This window comes from Pongo abelii, chromosome 15 (assembly GCF_028885655.2).
Source record: "Pongo abelii isolate AG06213 chromosome 15, NHGRI_mPonAbe1-v2.0_pri, whole genome shotgun sequence".
Classification (NCBI taxonomy): domain Eukaryota; kingdom Metazoa; phylum Chordata; class Mammalia; order Primates; family Hominidae; genus Pongo; species Pongo abelii.
The window spans coordinates 27,901,200-27,919,229 of record NC_072000.2 but is presented as its reverse complement, the minus strand read 5'-3'; the positions used below and the strand labels follow the sequence as shown (position 1 = coordinate 27,919,229).

Here is an 18,030-nt window from a genome sequence, read left to right as displayed (position 1 = left end):
AGGCCCAGTGAGCTAATCACTTGATATCAGTTTGGTTCACAGCAGCTTGTGTTCCAGGAAGGTAAAGGAAATTCATTGCAAAGCATCAACAGGCAAGGAGTTACTCTGGTTCTGTTGTCCTCCAGTCCAGAGCCAGCCTCTGTCACACCCACCCCTGCTCTCCTGAGTACTTGCTAGGACTGCCTGGACTCATTGGGCATAGAGAGGCCCCACCAGCCTAAAGGTGAGGCAAGTTTCCCAAGTGCAAATGCCCTGAATGTCTTTTAGGCCCATCCCCCTGCAGCCAAGCCTACCCAAATCAAGCTATTTGTACTCAGTACCTGCTGTGTGTCAGGCTCCAGGTGAACAAGACAGACAAAGTGACTTTTCCCAGCCCAGTGGAACTTGGCCTCTCATAGGCCATCAAGACAGGGGACAAACCAGGTTTCCAGCCCAGGCCCATCAGTGGTGATGGATGTACCAGCTATTTAGAAGGCCAGCATGGGTATATTTGCAGGATAGGCCAGGAACTCATACAGTGCTGTGAGCCCCAGGGCAGGTGACATTCAGAGTTGTTGGATAGACTGTTTGCTTTCTGCAGTCTACCTCTGAAGCACAAATCTTTCCAGAATGTCTTCATAATCCCCAGGAGTGGAGGATCCAGAGGGAGAGGTTGTGCCAGCTCTCCCTCACCTCCACCCTCACTCCAGGGAGAGAAGCCTTAGAGGCCTGGACCTCCTGAGTCAGCATGTCTGGATGGGGGCTGGGGACAGGAGCCCAGGAGTGCAGCGTTCAACATGCTGCTGATTATCTACGTGACCTCAGGCAAGTCCCTTTCCCTCTCTGAACCTTAGAATCCTCCTTTGTAAATGAGAGAGATCAACTGCATCAGTGTGTCCTCATTTTGGCTATGAATCAGAATCATCTGTGTGGTGGCTAGACTAAGGAGCTGGAAAAATGCAGCCCCCTGGGCCTCATCCCAAAGCTCCTAAGGAATCTGGACCCCCAAGGAGGAGAGTGGAGAGGCCTACTCAAGCCCTGGCCCCCAATCCTGGCCCCAGTCAAGGAGCCTCTGAGCCCCCTCATGCCTTCCCCAGCCTCATCCACTGAGAAGCTCTTTGGGATGCAATGTTCCCAGCCACATTCCATCTCTTTCCAACTTCTGGGCTTCCTTGGGCCAGGGCTGGAGTAAGCTGCCCCAACCCATCTCTCCAAAGAGCTCTGGAGGCTGAAGCACTGGTCATTGAGCAGTTTATTACCATCAGCCTGTCCCCAGCTTTCCAGCACAACAGCCAGCCCACCCTCTAGACACGCCTTCACTCCAGTCCATTCTGGCACCTAGCCTCAGTCTTCACCCTCCTCCCTCCTCCACACACTCCTTCCCCCAGCCCTCCAAGGCAGCACCAGGCCTGAGGGCCACACCTCAGCTGGGGGAGGGGAGGGAAGACAGCGAGACAGACAGAAGCTGGGGAAAGAGGAGCCAGGGTTGGCCCCAAGCTTCTGTAGCCACCACTCCAAGAAGGAGGGAAAGCGGGCAGGGCTGAGGCTGGGGCTGGGGTTGCCAGGTGATGACAGTTCAGGTGGTTCAGGCAGGAGGCTCTTCTCCAGGAGGTGCAGGGAAGCCACTCAGGTCTCGGCCAATGATCTCACTCACTGTAAAGGAGGGGCAGTTGAGAGACTGGGCTAGAGTGGGTCCCCTCCTTTTCCAAAGACCCACCCCCAATCCATTCCAGGCAGGCCTTAATCTAGGAGGCCTCTAGATTCCTCCTCTACTGGCTTCTGTTCCACTGGGCCTCAGTTTCCCCAACGTGTCTTGACACCTGCTCCGAATCAAATCTTGCCCAACTCCCTCCATGTGGGCTGCCAGGCACCCGTCCTAGCCCTTTCCTGCTGGCTTAGCCTGAAATGTCAGGGGAATCGGTATCAGCAGGGCCAGAGATGGGTGTAGCCAGTAGGAGGAAGGAGAGGTAAAACAGGAGAGCTCCTCCTCACCAACCCTGACCACAGACACCGTGTTTAGGGGAAAGCTGAGGCAATGGCAAGTGTGCTTGACTGGGACCTCAGCAAGCTACCATCCCTCTCTGGAACTCAGCGCCTGAACTTGAAAATTGAGTGAGCTGGATGGAATGATCTTGAAAGTGCTTCTAGCTCTGAGATTTTATGATTTGGAGCAGAGGGCAGAAGCAGAGGCAGGAGAAAGGCTGAGACAGTTACCCCATGCACCCTTCGGAATTCAGTTAATTGGATTCAGGCAGCCACAGGCATCAAGAACATGCGTCCTGGGAACCTCCAACTGGCCCTGAGAGACCAGGGATGCCCGATCTCTGAAAAGCCCAGCTCCAGCCCTCAGCAAACATGCAGAGCAATCTCTTGCACACACTCACACTCACAGCCCCCAGTCCCACACCCACCTTCCTCCAGCGTGATACCCTGGATAGGGACACTGTCTCGGAAGCCGCTGCTGTAGCCACCCCTGGATTTCTCCTGCTCCGGAGCCCCCTCCCCAGGGCCATAGCCTGGCCCTACCTTATTGTATCCCTCAGCAGGTAGGGGATGCACATCACTCTGGGAAGGGAAGGGGCCTTCAAGCGGTGGGGATGCAGGAAGAGGAGGCCGAAAGGGGGCTGGCGGAGAGAATGGCAGCCCCAGGGGAAAAGAGGAGCCCCGCCCTCCATACGGGTCACTAGGGAAGGGGCGGGGAAGGAAGGAGACTGGAGGTGGTTGGGCACAACCTGTGGTACCCCTAGTCTCAGGGAACATCCGCAGGCCCGGTCTGTAGGATGGTGGGGGCCCCGTCTGGGGGTACAGAGGGGGCATGCCATAGCCGAAGCCTTCTGATAGGTAAGGAGTTTCGCAAGCAGGGTCTTCATGGGGATAGGAGGGGTAGGGGGGCCTGGGTGGTGAGAAGTCCATGTCAGTGCCAAAGGGGGGTGCCGATGCTGAAGGGAAGCCCCGCAGAGATGAGTCCGGTAGGGGCTCCTCTTTGCAGATCACTGGGAAGACAGGAAGTGGGAGGACATGCTGGTGAGAGGTCTGGTAGTCTCCCCACTGCACACCTTCCAGCTGCCTGCTCCTCCCAGGTTCCATTCACCCCTTGGCCCCTCACCATGGGTACTGCTTCCCTCTGCCCCTGCTCCAGCTCCCCATATCCCTATACCCCCATCATGGGCTCTCCCAGAGCGCACCAGGCAGAAACTTGAAACTCTGGGTAGGACTGCGTTTCCTCCGCCCATTGGAGACATAAAAGTAGACCTGGACTGGCCGGGAAACCCTCTTGTTGCTGTACTCGGGGACAGTCAGGGTCAGCGTCACCTAGGGAAGAGTGAGAATGAGGCAGGGAGCCCTTGGGCATCTGGGATTAGCCCAGCCTTTCCAGGGGCCCAGACTCCACCTCCTAGCCTTCTCCATTTTCTAAGATGCAAAGTTCATTCCCTAGAGATGTGCCTGCTTACAGAATGGCCTGTCTACCTCCTCCAGAAAAGTCCACTCCCATGAGCAAGAGGACCCAGCTGAGAATCCCCTGCCTTCTCCCACCCCCGCCCCCCAGGAGTTATCCAGCTGACACTGGTACCTCGTTGCTCTGCAGTCGGTTCACCATGGCCTCCTCCTCCCATTGCAGCTTCCCATCTGTCCAGAGGGAACAGAGAGCTGCAGCCCAATTCCAGTGCCCCTGCCCCCTGCCCTAGTTCTCTGCCATTTCCCCTCCTGTTAGAGCCAAGGCCAAATTCAGAAGGCCCTAGGAGGTCTGACACACAGAGGAGCCCACTGCATGTTAACTTAATGTGAGTGGAAGAGGTAGGATTTAAAACTGTCCTCAAGGTAAAGGGAAGCAAACTGAGACCAAGGGAAATGGCAGGGCTAGCCCAGAAACCAGAGGGAGTTAGTAACGGAAGCAACTCTTGAGCCCTCCCACCCAGCTCCAAACATCCTTTCCCATGATAATGCTGAGAAGGAAGACCAAAGGTAGGAAAGGGTCCTAGCTCGACAGAAGGCAATGAGACCCCCAAGTATCATGACCTAGAACCTCTGGAGAAGCTCTGACATGGTCCCAGGATGCTAAATTTTGATATAGGGGCCAGATGATGCAGTAGCTCATGCCCATAATCCCAGAACCCACCACTCCCACCTTGGGAGGCCAAGGTGGAAGGATCACTTGAGTCCAGGAGTTTGAGACCAGCCTGGGCAACATGGGGAGAACCTGTCTCTACACAGAATATTTTTGGAGGATTGCTTGAGCCCAGGAGGTTGAGGCTGCAGTGAGCCATGATTGCATCACTGCACTCCCCTGGGTGACAAAGTGAGATCCTGCTACTAAAAAAAAAAAGGATATAGGGACTGAGGATCTTGGTGAGCAGTGTTTGGAGAGGGCAAAGGCGTCAGGTTGGTGCCGGCAACTCGAACCCTCAGTCTTCCCTTCCTCCACTCCTGCAGCTCCATCTCGGGGCACCTAACAGGCTCTGTTAATCACTGCCCATAACTCAAGAGGGGCCCAGCGGGCAGCTGTGAGGGTGTAAATCACCTCTTCCCTTCTCCTCATATACCCTATCTACATGGAGGTAAATTATCTCAAAGCAGACTCCTCTTTATTAGACAGAATGTGCATTGCTTCCATTTGTTCAGCATCCTCAACATTTTAGATTGCTGTCGTACCCATCCCACACGGAAAGCAGACAGTATAATAGAAAGGGTAGTCTGTCTGTCCCATTTTACAAATAAAAAAACTGAGGCTCCACTGGCTAATTTAGTGACAATGCCAGAGATGTTTCACCTGCCACTCCCAAGCTCTCCCTGCCTGCCCTCCCCTCCCCAGCAGGTACTCACCAGGACCCCTCTCAATGAACACCACCTTGGAGTCTGGCAGGAAGTTGGAGCCAGTCAGTACCAGTTCCTCGCCTCCTCTCACAGAGCAGGCACTGGGGCTGTAGGCCTCCACCTGGGGCAGCTCCTGGGCTGAGCGCTGGGCTGCAGAGCAGTGCAAGGAAGAGGACTGGCTGGGCTGGGCATGGAGGGGTGGCCTCCTCTGTCCCCACCCTCTTTGGGAAAACTGCCACAGGGCTCTGAGGGAGCCCTCCTCAGCAGTAGACACACAAATAAACCAGTAATATCCATGGAGTCACACACACCATGTAAGGGGCCACTCCCAGAGTGGAGAGAGGGTTAAACAGGGTAGACCAGGGAGTTTCCCAAACAAGGGCACAGGGCACCCCAGGAATAGATAGGGTCCAGTGTCACTCTGGGCCACCCCAGAGACAGAGTCTGTGGCAGGGGCAAACTAGAATAGAAAGAAGCTGAGTCCTCTATAGAGCTACCCAGGACAGACAGGGCACATGACACTGCAGAGGGAATGGGCAGGCAGACACACACACACAGACAAAAGAGTTGCAAGAGACAGAGAGATGGCCCAGGGCCTCTTTGCTCACAGCACTCGATGGGCACCGATGCTGCCTGTACTGAGACGACTTTCCCGCCGCCCTGGGGCACGTGTACCCGGAACACCAGCCGTACACGTGTGTTTTTGCGCCCGATGTCCGTCTCACCCTTCCGAAGCTCAATGTCTGAATTCCGAAGCTTCAGGATTCCCGCGCAGTCAATGCTGGAGGCAAAGGATGGATGGCAAGCCCTCCTAGCTGAAGCCAAAATGGTGATACATCCCTAAAGAGGGAAGTTCCCGCCCTCCATCCAAAGCCTTGAATGACTTTCAATGAGTGCCTAGGAGGCTATTTTCTAACCCAGAGATGGCCTTTCTGGGGTACCCCCCAACCCCAAAAGTCCTCTTCCAGATGGTGGGTAGGCCTGAAGCCAGCTCCTAGGAAAAATGTCTACCTCTTCTGGGAAAAGGAAGAAGTGGGCTAGCATAGGCCCAATGGAGAAAGCTAGTATAAAGCCTGCAGACTGAGGGGAAGTTGCATGGGACTTACTTGGCCGCCATGTTGTTCTCAGGCAGCAGAGTCATCTCCAACACCTTGGTGCCACTGACTACGGCTTCATAGCTGGCCGTGGCCACCATCTTGCCTGTGATACGGTGCACCTGATAGAAGGCATGAGGCCGCAGGTTCCTTTCATCTGCAGTGCCGATGAACATCTGTAGGGTCAGTGGCTTCTCACTGTAGCCTAAGAGCTGGCAGAGGGAGAGAGAGGCCACCTCATTGAAATCCCCACCATCTCATCCTTTATTCCTCCCTAGATTTTCAGTCTACCATGGGCTGGGAATGGTGAAAGATAAAGGATATCCTGCAAGGGAATCCCTTGGGGAACTGGGCACCCGTTGTGGAGAAAACATGGCCTGGAGTTCACAGTGTTTTTCTTGGAATAAAGCCCAAAGTGGGCTGGGCAAAGGCAGAAGAGCCTCCAAAGAGACTGGCCCAACTCAATATAGAGAAAACTTAACTCCCAGTGACTTTTGGCCTCAGCCTAAACCCTCCCCCATATCTGGCGGGCCACCATTTTCCAGAGTAGACATGAGGCTGATGTCCCATGGGATGAGCTGAGTGGGGGTGGAAGGACAAAGGAGTAGAAAGTATATCCGGGTCCTTGCACCCCTCCTCCCCCAACTCCAGCCCCTCCCCCAGGCTGCCTGCAGGGTCAGAGCTGAGAGGGAGTGTGGGAAAGGGCAGTGCCATGTGTCTGCATAGCTGGAACCTATCTGGGAGAGGAGAAAGGATATCAGGCCTGCTGTCTGTCCTTTACCTTGACTACAGGATGACCGCCAGGGGCAGCTTTGACAGCTCCACGGCTGCCTTCTGTCTCATAGTGGGCCCGATGGTGGGCTCTAGGCTGCACCTCGATCCTCAGCTCCAGCTGCTCATATTGGCTGGGCAGAGGCCAGTCCAGTGGGGGTAGGGCAGAGGTCCTGGGTGGGAGAAAAGAGCATTGATCATGTGCAGCCTCAGACCCCAGTCAGGCCCGTACTGGATCTGTGAGGGAGGAGGGGGTATGGGTCTGAGAGAAAGGAAAGCACAGAAGAAATAAAGAAGTACATCAACACTTGTGAAAAGAAGGGAAAAAAGAATTTTTTTTAAACTAAGAAACGGACAAAGAAATGAAGAAATCCAAAAGTCCAGAAGCAAGGCGAAGTAGGGGACAGAGCCCCTTGAGGTGTGAAAGATGACAACAGGCCTAAAAGTCCCTTCTTCCCAGCTCTGAGCGCAGGGGTTGGGGTGGGAAGGCTTCACTTGGATACAGAGGATTCTCAAGCCCATCTCAATCCCTAGACCTGGATGGAAAGAAAAAAGAAGTGCCGCTTCAGACCAGAAAAGGCCTCAGATATGAACCCTTTATTTTACAAATTAAAAAATTGAGGCGCATTGGCTCACACCTATAATCCCAGCACTTTGGGAGGCCAAGGCAGGGGTGGGGGGTGGTGTGAGGATGGCTTGAGCCCAGGAGTTTGAGACCAGCCTGGGCAACATGGTGAAACCCCGTCTCTACAAAAAATACAAAAAGTAGCCGGGCGTGTTGGTGCTCCTGTAGTCCCAGCTACTCCTGCTGAGGCAGGAGGATCGCTTGAGCCCAGGAGGTTGAGGCTGAGTGAGATCACACCACTGCACTCCAGTCTTGGTGACAGAGCAAGACACTGTCTCAAAGAAAAAAAAAAAAGAAAGAAAGAAACAAACTGAAGCCAGCAGCTACTGACAGACCTAGGACTGAGCACATTCTGCTCTCAAGCCAGCTCCCTTTCCACTAGTTGGGGCTTGATAGATGGAGTTCCAGGGAGCTAAGGGTTTCAGATGGGACAATTTATCCTGTATTGTGGCTCCCTGATACCCTAAGACAGTGGATCTCAACTGGTAATTGCCCCCCAAATAATTGCCCAGATATTTGGCAATGTCTGAAGACATTTTTGGTTTTCCCAACTAGGGTAGTGGGTGCTACTAGCATCTAACGTGTAGAGGCCAGGGATGCTGCTAAACCATCCTACAATGTCCAGTACACCCCCACACAACAAAGAATTATCCTGCTCAAAATAGTAGTGCTGAATTAATAGTGCTGAGGTTGAGAAACTTTGCCCTATGGGAAACCCAGGGGTACCAGTGTTAACGTTTCTTTTCCCTAGAAACTTTTCTGGACAGAGCCAGCTCAGTCTAACATGTCAAGATTTAAGATTATTGAAATGGGCAAGATTCTCTGAGGGTGGAAGGAATAGAACTGCAAGTTTTAATATGAATTATTTGACTTGCAAATATATGCTATTTTATTCAAGTTAGCAGCTATACTTTTAAGCCAGTAGGTCAGGCTCTAGAAATTAAGGAATGGAGAAGGAGAATTTCCTGCAACAGAGTGGAAATCTGCTTAGGTCTGGCACCTATTGAAAGGGCCAGAGTGGAAGGCTGAAATCCAGCCCCAGTTCCACACTCAGCCACATGCCAGGGCAGAGCAGGGGGCTTGGGAGCACTCTATAGGCTACAGGAACACCTCCTTAACCTAGTTGATCCTCCTACAATAGCTAGGGGTGGGAGGGCGGAGGGGCTTTTTCTAATTGGCCCACAGGGGACTGTTGCCCTCTTGTAAATCATCCAGAGGTGCATTTTTTTTTTTCTAGTTCTCTTTAAAACCAGGTAGTTGGCAGCTGCAGAACTGGTTGCAGATTCTCTTTTGAAATTCAGAGGGCATGAAACTAGTGTCTTCAAATCCATCCCTTGACCCTCCTGCTCCCCTAGTGGAATGGCTGGAGAGAGCGGTGATGCCAGGCGCAACCCTCACCTGAAGATAGGGCTGTGTCCCCCAATCCGGGCCTTGGACCAAGCGAGTGGGGAGGGCACTGCCAGGTAGTCCATGCCAGCCACCTCCTTCCGGGAACCTCCTGGAGGAGCCACAGACTCCTCTGCTCCCAAGGGCAGCTTCCCATTGCATGAGGCAGGCTCCTCAGACCGAGACAGAGCCACTGCCTGCTCGCTGGAAGTCCGCCTTGTCTTCTGAGGGATGCTCTCAGCTGGTGGGGCTCCCACATAGTCAAAGGGACCAGGGGTGCCAGGGTCCCGGGCCAGAGGCAACGGGGGTGGTGGAGGTGGCTCAGACCCCTCTTCCCCCAGGCTGCCACGGCGGGACAGAGCTGGGGAGGCTGAAGATGGGGTTCCCGAGCTGGAATAGCGCCGCTTGCCACATGGAGAGGCAGGCCGCGGGGAGGCTGGGGTGGGCCCAGGAGCACTGAGGAGTAGCCAGCTATCCTCTGGCCCTCGGCCTCCGGGGCTTGGACCATACAGGCTCCAGGGATCTTCGGGGGTCCATGGCCGAGGGGAGGCCCGGGGCGAGGGCAGCGGGGAGCCCAGGCCAAAGCGGGAGGCCGCCTCATTTAGCTCAGACTCCACCTCGTCGCAGGCTGCATACAGGGCTGCCTCGTCAGAGGCATCGGAGAAGAAGCTCCACGAGGACAGGCTGCTGCTGCCAGGGCTTGGGCTGAAGAAGGCCCCCCCACCCTGGCCCCCTGCTTCTCGGTAGCCCCCAAAGCCTTCTGGTGGGGGGTAATCTCTTGGAGAGCCGTCCCCCCAGGCATCAGGGTTGTCCTCCAGCGCTGCCGGCGGCTCGGGCGTGGGAGAGATGGACGTGATGCGGATGCTGGGACACTCGAGAACACGGCCACCCCCAGCACCCCCAGCACCCCCTCCTGGTCCTCCCAGCCTCACCGACCTGGCGGGCTGGCTCTCCCAGGTGCCAGGTGAGGGGGCTGGGCGCGGCGGTGGCGAATGCATGCCAGGCCGAGGGGGTGGAGGTCGGGGAATACCGATAGGTGCAGCGCCATAGGGTGGGGGCTCTCCCAAGGCCAGACGGCAGCATGGCGGGGCATCCTCTGAGTCCAGTTCTGTCAAAATGGGAAGAGGAGCAGAGGGAGAGGGGGAAAGAGGGAAGCAGGTGAGATGGCTAGGTTCCTTAAGTGGCCAGGCCCCAAGTCCTTCTATGCTCCCTGCCCCTCAGCAAGGAGACCTTCTGAGCCACAAGACAAAAACAGAGTTGGACCTGGGAAGATGGAGGAGATTGAAGCAGGCATGCCAGGCCTTTGCCCACTGGCCCCTGGATCCTGGGACCGAGGGTACCCGATCCGGTGGGTCTTAAGGTGAGAGAGGTGGGTCCAGACCGGCTGGAGCTGGGGCTGGGCCTGGAGGCGTGTTTCTTGAGGCACTGGGCTGGACTGGGGGCGACTCACACATGAACCCAATTAGCAGCGGTTCCCAAACCCCCAAACGGCGCTGGCAGGAGCCCCAGTTGCCATCGCAACCGTGGCCAGAGGGGAGGGGGGTGTCAGGGCTGTGGTGAAGAGGGGAGGTGGCTCCTCCCTCTCTCCCCGCCATCTGGGGGCGGAGGTGCAGCCGAGGGGGTGATGCGTGCCGGGCCCAGCCGGGGGAAGGGGGGCAGCGGGCAGCGCGGATTCGTGCGAGCGGCGGCCGCCGCCCCCGGCTCGGTCCCCGCCATCTGCCTCTCATTGCGGCCAGACGGGGGAGGGGGAGGGGCGCCCCAGCGAGGCCTGACAGCGCCCCCAGCCCCAGGCGTCCAGTCGGCCGGGCCAGAGCTCGGTCCGCCAGGGGCCAGCTCCAGCGCCAAACCTCCCCTTCCCCTGGCGGCGCCTGGTGCTGTTGGGGCCGCAGTTCCCGCCCGCCCCCCAGTTCAGTGACAGGCGGCCCAGCCGGGAGGCGGCGCACAGCCAACAGCACCCCCACCCCCACGCCAGTCACGACCTAAAAAGGAGAAAGTGGTGCCCGGGCCCCCAGCCTCACTTCCGCAGGCCAGCGAGCCCCCCCGACTCCCTTCGACCTCTGACTCCCTCACCCCCAACCCTAGGCTCGCTGCCTTAAATTCCCCAGACTCAGAATCCCCGGCCCTCCTCTCACTGACCCCAAGACCCCTTCCCAGCCCAGCACTAACCTTCCCCCAATCCCCCCGCGCCCAGCGGGGGGGCCTCCTTTTCCTCCCCGAACACCAGCTTAAATTCCAGCTCCTCATCCTCGCAGCTGGCCGCCCCCATGGATCCGGCAGGAGCCCCCAGGTCCCGGCCTGGGTGGGAGGGGGGAGCTCAGGAGGCTGCTGTATCTTCACCCGGGTGGCTCCCTCCCTCCCTCTCTGAGAAGCCCCCTCCTCCGTCGCTGCCGCCTCCCTCCAGAAGCCCCCTCGTTATTATAGAAACTTTTCCAAACTTTTTTCCCCCAAACTTCTTCAAAGCGGCCCCCCCCCAAGCCTGTCGCTGATTGGCTGCCGGGGATGCTCCAGCCCCTCCTCCAGGGATGAGATGGGAAAACCACGCGCCCCTCGTCCTCCCCCACCCTCCCTCCCTCTGTCCTCTCTTCAGTCCCTCCCCCTCAAAAAAAAAAAAAAAAACTGAATTGGAAAGCGGTCCTTCAAGAGTGATACTAATGTTGCCTATTGGTCGGCCGTTGTGACAATCATTTCCCGCAGGGAGCCCAGCCCCCACCTCCCCTAGTCTCAGTTCAAGGTTCTGGGTCCGAGAGCCTTAAAGGGGCCACATCCTATGCCCCCAGGGTAGAGAGCCCACGGAAGACCCTTTTTTAAATTCTGAAGACTGTGTAGATAGCACCTAGCAAGGCAGAACCACTTCTCTCCCCCTTTCCCTCCAAGCCTGAGGCCAGGAGGGTCCTGTGGCAGACTGGCACCGAGCTGCTCGGAAGAGGAAAAGGCTATTCTTCCGGCTCCCTTGCCTGGGGCTACTCTGCCCGGGCCTTCTGGAAGTCTTTGCCCTGCCGAATCAGCGCCTCCATCAGCCATTCCTCCAGGACCCCCAAAGATGAAGAACGCTTAGCCAGCCTGGATGCTTCTGGGAGCAGTCCGAGCCAAAGAGGCTTTGAGAACTGTCCCTAGGCCCACAGCCCTTGATGGGCGTAGATCCAGGCCAGGCTTTGCCGCTGCCCTTGTCCCAGCCACCCAGAGGGGCCGTGAATTAGCCTCCACGGGAAGTTGGCTGCCTCCTCCCTAGAACTGTAGTCTGGAATGAATCTCTGACCCGATAGCATCCCACTCCGGCTCTTCTAAAAATCCTTGCCAGGTTTACTAGGGGCCTGGAACCTCCGGACCCTGTGGGCTCCCCTCCTCTTCCCCCCTTTGCCCCCCCACCCCCCCACAGGCTGGACACCTGTCACCTGGGCTGCAGGAGGAAGGAAGACCTGGACTGGAGTTTCCGGGAAAGTCAGGCTTGGAGAGGCCTGGGTTGTGTGAGAGGGAGTTAGATGGGAGATTCGTGACTCGGTGGGAGATACTGGCGAGGCTGGCGAGTAGGAGGGATAGGAGGGTGGTTATCATTTTCTCCCACACAGTTTCAACCTCTCTAAGAGGCCGCAGCGTCTCCAGTCTCTAAATCCCTCCGGTTCAGGGCCGCACCCCCAACGCCGCCCCATCCCAGCAACTAAACGGTTAAGCGACGGCCCCGGGTCAGACGTTTACAAACACTCAGAAGCCGGGCGGGGACCGCGCCCGTTACTCTAATGAGAAACAGGCTCTACGGGACTGGGGAAAGAAGGGAGGGCTAGCCCGACGGGCCGGAGCTCCGCAGCGGCCGAGGCGGCTTCCCTCCCTCCCCTCGGTCCTCCCTCGGGCCCGCCCAGGGGACCCCCCCCCCAGCCCCCGGGGACCCCAGTGACGTGCGGAGCTGCCCCGGCTCCGAGCCCAGGGCCGCAACACAGGAGGGGCGGGGAGAAGAGGCCAGGCCGGCGGGGAGAGAAGAATGTGCCGAGGCCGAGCGGGGAGGCGGCCTGGTTTGATTTTCTTCTTTCTTTTTTTTTTTTTTTTTTGTTTTGTTTTTTTTCCTTTGGTTGGTCTCCTCAGGTTACATTTCCCTTCCAGCTTCATCTCGGAAATAAAGGAAGGAGAAACACACGGGGAGGGAGGACGAGGAACACCTCGACCCATCAACCAGCCTGTACCTAAGAGGGCAAGGGAGGTGGGAAGCGGAGGCGAGAAAAGCAGGGATAGAGACCCCAAGGCCCAGCCCCTGTTCCCCCAGACTCTGCCCTTCCCCGGCCCCACTCCCTGCAGGCACAGCACATGCAGACGCGCACATTCTTTTCAAATGTCATATTTCCTTTGATCCTGGGCAGCGTTTCTCCATGTGTCTGGCTCAGCTCCTGCCCAGCCAACCGCCTTCCCCTCTCACCCCCCTTTGTTTTCCTGGAGAACCCTCCTCCTCCTAGCATCTGGAAGGCCCTGAGGGCTGGCGTCGGCCCTCATTCCCCTGATGACTCTGGCCTCTCCTCCCATGACTCAATTTCCCCTCCATGGGTGTTGGGGGGTAGGGTAGGGAGGAGCAGAGGGGAGAGTGGTTGAGATTGTTCAGAGTGCCAAGCTTCTCTGAGGCGGGGGGCGGGGGGGCATCCCCTTGACTCTGAAAACCCTCCAATCTGTCTCGGCTGCGGCAGAGAGATGGAACTTATGACTTCTGAAATGTTCGGCCTGGCGTTGGAGCCTGGGCAACAGCGGGTAGTTGCAGATTTAAGTTGCCCTACACTTCTGCCCCCTGGCGACCAGAAAGACCCAGCCGCCCTTCCTTGGTTCGCGGTTTCTCGCGCCGCCTGGCCTCGGTCTCAGCTCCGCTGCCTCCTAGCGCACATACGGGAGCACAGTCCGGCTTTCTTACCTTGGTTGGTGGCTTCTGCTCTGCACTTTTAACAAGCATCATTCAACTTCCTTGGAGGTGGATGTTATTTATTTCTTTTTTTTATTACACAAGATGCAGTCTTCTCTTTTCCCCAGAGGTCTAAATAAAGCTAATTAATATGCATTCTTCTTGTAAACAATTCAAGCAATACAAAAATATGTAGTAAACCTTGATGGTCCACCATTTTGTATGCCTTTATTAACATGTACGCACACACACATGCTCTTTTTATGCCCGTGACAAGGATTTTTCTTGCTTTTTTTCCCTCAGTTAACAAATGGCTTGAAGATCTTCTCCCATAGTACCATCTGAAAATGATGACGAAAATGCCCACCTTTTCAGTAGACAAAGTGACTTTTACAAATCAGGTTAGTAACAGAGTTGATTTGGAACCCAGGCCTCCTGGGTCCTTGTCAAGTTTGCTAATTCATTCCATCACATTTTACACAGGAATCTGTCCTAGGCTTGGCTCCTCCGGTAAGTAGAGCCTGAGACAAGAACAGGATGCAGGTAGTTTATAGTGAAAAGCAATCACAAGGAACAGAAAGAGAAGAATGGAAAAAGTGAAACTGGAAAGAAGAAAAGCCAATCCAAGGGTGTGCTACAGAACAGGTCACCACTCTGAGCAACTGGAATATTATCCTACTGAGACTGTCTGTATAGCCATAGAGAATGTAATTGAAGAGAAGAGGCCAGCCTTGTCTCTACTAAAAATAAATTTTAAAAGACCGGGTGCAGTGGCTCACCCCTGTAATCCCAGCAGCACTTTGGGAGGCCGAGGCAGGCAGGTGGATTGCCTGAGGTCATATACACAGATATACTATATACTATACTATATAGCATATACACAGATATACTATATATATACTATATATGTATATATGTATAGATGTATAGATATATGTATATGTATACATATATATCTGTACATCTGTATATATGTATACACAGATATGCATGTATATAAAGTATATATACACAGTGTATATATATATAGTCATACAGTATATATGTATACACAGTACATACACAATGTATATATAGAGTATATATGTATACACAGTATATATGTACATATATACACACACAAAAAGTTTCTTTATTGTGTATATATACACATATGCACACACAGTAAAGAAAGGGAAAAGCAATGGGTTAATAATTTCAGTTATATTAATATACTTTGGGGTTTTTTTTTTTTTTGAGATGGAGTCTGGCTTTGTTGCCCAGGCTAGAGTGCAGTGGCATGATCTTGGCTCACTGCAACCTCTGCCTCCCAGGTTCAAGTGATTCTCCTGCCTCAGCCTCCCAAGTAGCTGGGATTAAGGTGTCTGTAACCCCACACCTGGCTGATTTTTGTATTTTTAGTAGAAACAGAGTTTCACCATGTTGTCCAGGCTGGTTTCGAACTCCTGACTTCAAGTGATCCACTCACCTTGGCCTCCCAAAGTGCTGGGATTACGGGTGTGAGCCACTGATCCCAGCCCACTTTTTGTTTTTAAAAAAGGAAATACATATCTTATATTGGTCGATCACAGGGATGAAAAATAACACTACGAATTCTGTTTTGAGTCTTAAGTTTTACAAAGTTGTCAGTGACCTTATCAAAATTGATTTTTAGCACTTTGGGAGGCCAAGGCAGGCAGATCAACTTGATGCCAGGAGTTCCAGACCAGCCTGGCCAACATGGTGAAACTTTGTCTCTACTAAAAACACAAAAAATTAGCCAGGCATGGTGGCACATGCCTGAAATTTCAGGTACTCAGGAGGTTGAGATATGAGAATTGCTTGAGCCTGGGAGGTGGAGGTTACAGTTAGCTGCGATTGCACCACTGCACTCCCACCTGGGGGAGAGAGCGAGACTGTCACAAAAAAAAAGATCTTCATGTATATATCTTCAATAGACCATATAGACAGATTTGTGGATCTCTCACTCCTAGTTGATCAAAGAAAACTTCTTAATAATTTTAATTTTTACCGAGATACCTTTCACATACCATAAAATTGACTCTTAAGTGTACAATTCAGTGGGTTTTAGTATATTCACCAAGTTGCACAATCATCCCCATATCTAATTCTGAGACATTCTCAGCATCCCAAAAGGAAATCTTATACCTATTAGTTAGTAGTCACTCTACATTCTCCCTTTCCTCCAACCCCTAAAAACCATGAATCTACTTTCTGTCTCTACAGATTTGCTTGTTCTGGACATTTCATGTAAGTGGAATTATACAATATGTGGCCTTTTGTGTCCGGCTTCTTTCACTTAGCATAATATTTCCAAGGTTCATCCATATTGTTTTATGTATCAGTATTTTATTCCTTTTTATGGCTGAAAGCTAATTTTAATTTTGAAAAATTTTTTCCCATGAAGTAACAGATATATAAATTTCTAGAAAAAATATATATATATATTGAGACAACATCTTGTTCTGTGGCCCAGGTTGGAGTGCAGTGACACAATTATAGCTCACTGTAACCTTGAACTCCTGGGCTCAAGTGATCCTCCTGCCTCAGCCTTTTGAGAAACTAAGACTACAGGTGTGCCTTAATTTTTGTTGAGACAGTCTCCCTGTGCTGCCCAGGCTGTCTTGAACTCCTGGCCTCAAGCCATCCTCTGGCTTTAGCCTCCCAAAGTGCTGGGATTACAGGTGTGAGCCACTGTGCCTGGCCTTAGGGGAAAAAAATTTTAAACCTAAGGATAAGGTTGATGAGATTCATAAAAGCCCCATTTCACAATAAATTCCAGAAATTGCAATGTGTCTTTGTTTCTCCAGGATTGAAGCTAATAGCTTTCAAGTGTCTCAGTTGAAAAATTTTAAACACATACATTCCAAGTTATCACATAATGTATCATTCATTGCTTCATAACATATCACTTCCAAAACTTTATAGCTTTAAACCACAATGATCATTATCCCTCATGATTTCTCTGAGTAAAAAATACAGATGATGCAGTGAGCAAGTCTTCTATCTGCTCAGCAATGTCTGGTGGAGAACTTGAAGGCTGGGAGCTAGAATCACCATGGCTAGCAGTTGATGCTGTTGACTGCGACTTTAGCTAGGGCAACCAGCTGTACCATGTACACGTGACTGCTCCATGAGGCTTGGGCTTCCTTACAACGTGGCAAGTATCAACAGAGAGAGAGAGAGAGAGCTCCAAGCAGAATCTACCTCCTTTTTATGACCTAGCCTTGAAAGTCACATAGCTTCACTCCATTGGTCAGACAGTCACAGCCCCTGGCCAGAATGGAGGGGTGAGAACATACACTCACACCTCTAGGTGGAAGCAGTATCAGATATACTGTATGAAGAGCATGGAGAATGGGGTATACACATGTGACCATCTTTGGGAAACAATCTAACACAGTCTGCCCTCTGGTCAGAAGAGTTCACATTCCTCCCATACTCATCCCCACCCTACAAGACCCTGAAGCCTCATCCCATTGTGGTACCAAGCTCAGGCTCAAAAGCCTAGATCTCATCTAGATCCTGGAACTCAAGTGTGAACAAATGCTGTATAAGAAATCACCCCCAAAATTTAGTGGCTCCATTAAGATACATACTATCTAATTGGGAGATAAGACGTAAACACACGAAAAGTTTTATGATAATAAAAGAGTTTAACAAAAATAATTCAAGAGATGTAACAGAGCAATTCTATCAATAGGAGATGTTTGCTTGGAAGCAACACAAACTGACTTCTTGTAACTTAAGCAAAAGAGGAATATTATAAAGGTAGACCTCACAGAACCAAAGAAAAGGAGAATCAGTGGGGCTTCAGGAAGAATAGGAACCAGAGTGTTTCTAGGGAACTAGTCAGCAGGACCTGATGCACAGCCTTTGCATGATGCTGGGCGTTTTCAGTTTCTGGTATGTACCAAGTTCTTCCTGCTTCCGGTACTTGGCAGATGCTGTTTTTCCTGCCCAGATCTCTCTTTCTACACAACCCCCTTTGCCTGACTACCTTCTACTCATCTCTACATCTCAGCTACCATCTCGGATCTTCATAACACACATCCCAATTATAATAAGATAACTGCATAGGCTGAGCACAGTGGCTCACACCTGTAATCCCAGAACTTTGGGAGGCTGAGGCAGGCAGATCACTTGAGCCCAGGAGTTTGAGACCAGCCTGGGCAACATGGAGAAACTCCATCTCTTTTTTTTTTTGGAGACGGAGTCTCGCTCTGTCGCCCAGGCTAGAGTGCAGTGGCGCGATCTCAGCTCACTGCAAGCTCCGCCTCCCGGGTTCACACCATTCTCCTGCCTCAGCCTCCAGAGTAGCTGGGACTACAGCTGCTGCCACCACACCTGGCTAACTTTTTATATTTTTAGTAGAGACAGGGTTTCACCGTGTTATCCAGCATGGTCTCGATCTCCTGACCTTGTGATCGGCCCGCCTCAGCCTCCCAAAGTGCTGGGATTACAGGCGTGAGCCACCACCTCTGGCTCTGAGA

At 53.1% G+C, this 18,030-nt stretch overlaps 1 protein-coding gene and 1 long non-coding RNA gene across 8 annotated transcripts; one reads left to right on the top strand and one right to left on the bottom strand.

Annotated features, from left to right (window-relative positions):
- Nucleotides 1-1,213: 1,213 nt before the first annotated feature.
- NFATC4 (nuclear factor of activated T cells 4) lies at nt 1,214-12,234 on the bottom strand. 6 transcript variants are annotated; one of them, XM_054529933.2, is made up of 11 exons: nt 12,060-12,234; nt 10,834-10,962; nt 8,680-9,775; nt 6,667-6,829; nt 5,898-6,097; nt 5,400-5,572; nt 4,801-4,941; nt 3,551-3,606; nt 3,165-3,291; nt 2,391-2,972; nt 1,214-1,632 (listed from the first exon to the last, which is right to left on the bottom strand). In XM_054529933.2, exons 1-11 carry the CDS (start codon nt 12,217-12,219, stop codon nt 1,565-1,567), a joined length of 2,895 nt encoding a protein of 964 aa, XP_054385908.2. In that variant the 5' UTR covers nt 12,220-12,234; the 3' UTR covers nt 1,214-1,564. The 6 variants fall into 6 exon arrangements, with proteins under 6 accessions (XP_054385908.2, XP_054385910.2, XP_054385904.2 ...); XM_054529935.2 differs by having other exon boundaries at nt 2,712-2,972; XM_054529929.2 differs by lacking the exon at nt 12,060-12,234 and having other exon boundaries at nt 10,834-11,354.
- On the top strand, nt 12,204-14,299 carry LOC129049724 (uncharacterized). Of its 2 annotated transcripts, XR_010136944.1 has the most exons (4): nt 12,204-12,671; nt 12,760-13,606; nt 13,841-13,938; nt 14,021-14,299. It is a non-coding gene; the product is annotated as an uncharacterized LOC129049724 (long non-coding RNA). The 2 variants fall into 2 exon arrangements; XR_008513002.2 differs by lacking the exon at nt 12,760-13,606 and having other exon boundaries at nt 12,221-12,671.
- The last annotated feature ends 3,731 nt before the right edge of the window (nt 14,300-18,030 follow it).

What these genes read in the sequence shown, in the direction of transcription:
- NFATC4 (XM_054529933.2), bottom strand. Translation starts at nt 12,219, where the DNA reads ATGATAACCACCCTCCTATCCCTCCTACTCGCCAGCCTCGCCAGTATC. An exon ending in TCCTTCCTCCTGCAGCCCAG is followed by an intron (nt 10,963 to 12,059) that starts GTGACAGGTGTC and finishes CCTCCCACCCAG; the next exon opens with GCCGGGACCTGGGGGCTCCT. An exon ending in GAGTTTCAAGTTTCTGCCTG is followed by an intron (nt 2,973 to 3,164) that starts GTGCGCTCTGGG and finishes CTGTCTTCCCAG; the next exon opens with TGATCTGCAAAGAGGAGCCC.